The sequence below is a fragment of the Ciona intestinalis genome, unplaced genomic scaffold (genome assembly GCF_000224145.3).
Source record: "Ciona intestinalis unplaced genomic scaffold, KH HT000351.1, whole genome shotgun sequence".
In the NCBI taxonomy this organism is placed as follows: Eukaryota; Metazoa; Chordata; class Ascidiacea; order Phlebobranchia; family Cionidae; genus Ciona; species Ciona intestinalis.
This window is the reverse complement of record NW_004190672.1, coordinates 1-1,086: the sequence shown is the minus strand read 5'-3', so window position 1 is coordinate 1,086 and position 1,086 is coordinate 1. Positions and strand designations below refer to the sequence as shown.

The following is a 1,086-nucleotide window of genomic DNA, read 5'->3' as shown; positions in this document are numbered from 1 at the left end:
CGTTGCAGGTAAAAACAGCTTGAGCAAAAATGTCAAATAAAAGCGTGGCTGCTAGTCCCATCATACAATATCAACTAATTTATATTGAGCTGCAATTAATTGAAACAAATTGAAAACAATTGAAAAATATTAAAATCTAAGATATTTCACCTCGAGTTTGTTGCGTCTTGCGAGGTAAGCACTGACGCAAACGTTGTCGGAATCATCATCGAAAAATCTTTATGGAGAAATATTTTTGGGATCGATTTTAAAGTTGCACAGGATTTGCGTAAAGCTTGTTGCTTCTGGTCAAATTTTGCGGCAGATTGAAGTTTTAAAGTTCTGCCATTAATATTTAAACATCGTTGAAATACAGTTACACTTATAATTGTCAAACATAGGAAACCTCATTGATTAACGTGGTGAATGCAATATACTTTGGCTCTGCTTGTATGTATAGACACTTAACATCAGGTTAAAATCTGGGGTGACATTGTTAAAATACGGTTACACTCATAGTTGTCAAACATAGGGAACCTCATTGATTAATGTGGTGAATGCAATATACTTTGGCTCTGCTTGTTTGTATAGACACCTAACAGCAGGGCAGAGGCTATTTTAGGCTTAAAAATGGGGTGCTAATACATGTCACCTTTGTTCAAAATATTGGGGTGATATGCCACCCTAGTTACCCCTAATGTTACGCCTATGCACCTATGACATATAGATAACGAAGGAAATAACACCAACATATGGTATTGTACATAAACCATACAAACACAACCTACCCATCATTCATGGATTCTTCATCAACAATTGATTTACTTTCGTGCCTTAAATATCCATCTCGAGTTTCATCCAGATAATCATTGAAATGCCCTCGGACAACATTGGGAATATATTTTGACCGTGGGATGACAGAAGCTTTGGAACAATAAGCATTATTACATAATAATAGGTGTGTATTAATGGACGCACAAGGAGTTTCAATGCAGGGTGCTAGTGAAGGGTAATCCTTAAGCTGGTGGCCACCTGAAATTTTGGTTTCATAATGTTCTATAGCCCTCACTTGATACCTGCTGTCTAATTTTTTTTTCAAAAAAGTCG

At 36.3% G+C, this 1,086-nt stretch overlaps 1 protein-coding gene across 1 annotated transcript in view; it reads right to left on the bottom strand.

Annotated features, from left to right (window-relative positions):
* LOC100175958 (vacuolar protein sorting-associated protein 54) overlaps positions 1-1,066 on the bottom strand; it is a 6,232-nt gene extending 5,166 nt beyond the window's left edge. Inside the window, exons 1-2 of the mRNA XM_002125639.3 lie at positions 768-1,066; positions 151-321 (exon numbers count right to left, since the gene is read on the bottom strand). Coding sequence (XP_002125675.2) covers positions 151-321; positions 768-778 — 182 coding nt within the window. The 5' untranslated portion in view covers positions 779-1,066. The remainder of the gene's footprint in view (positions 1-150; positions 322-767) is intronic.
* Positions 1,067-1,086: the final 20 nt, after the last annotated feature.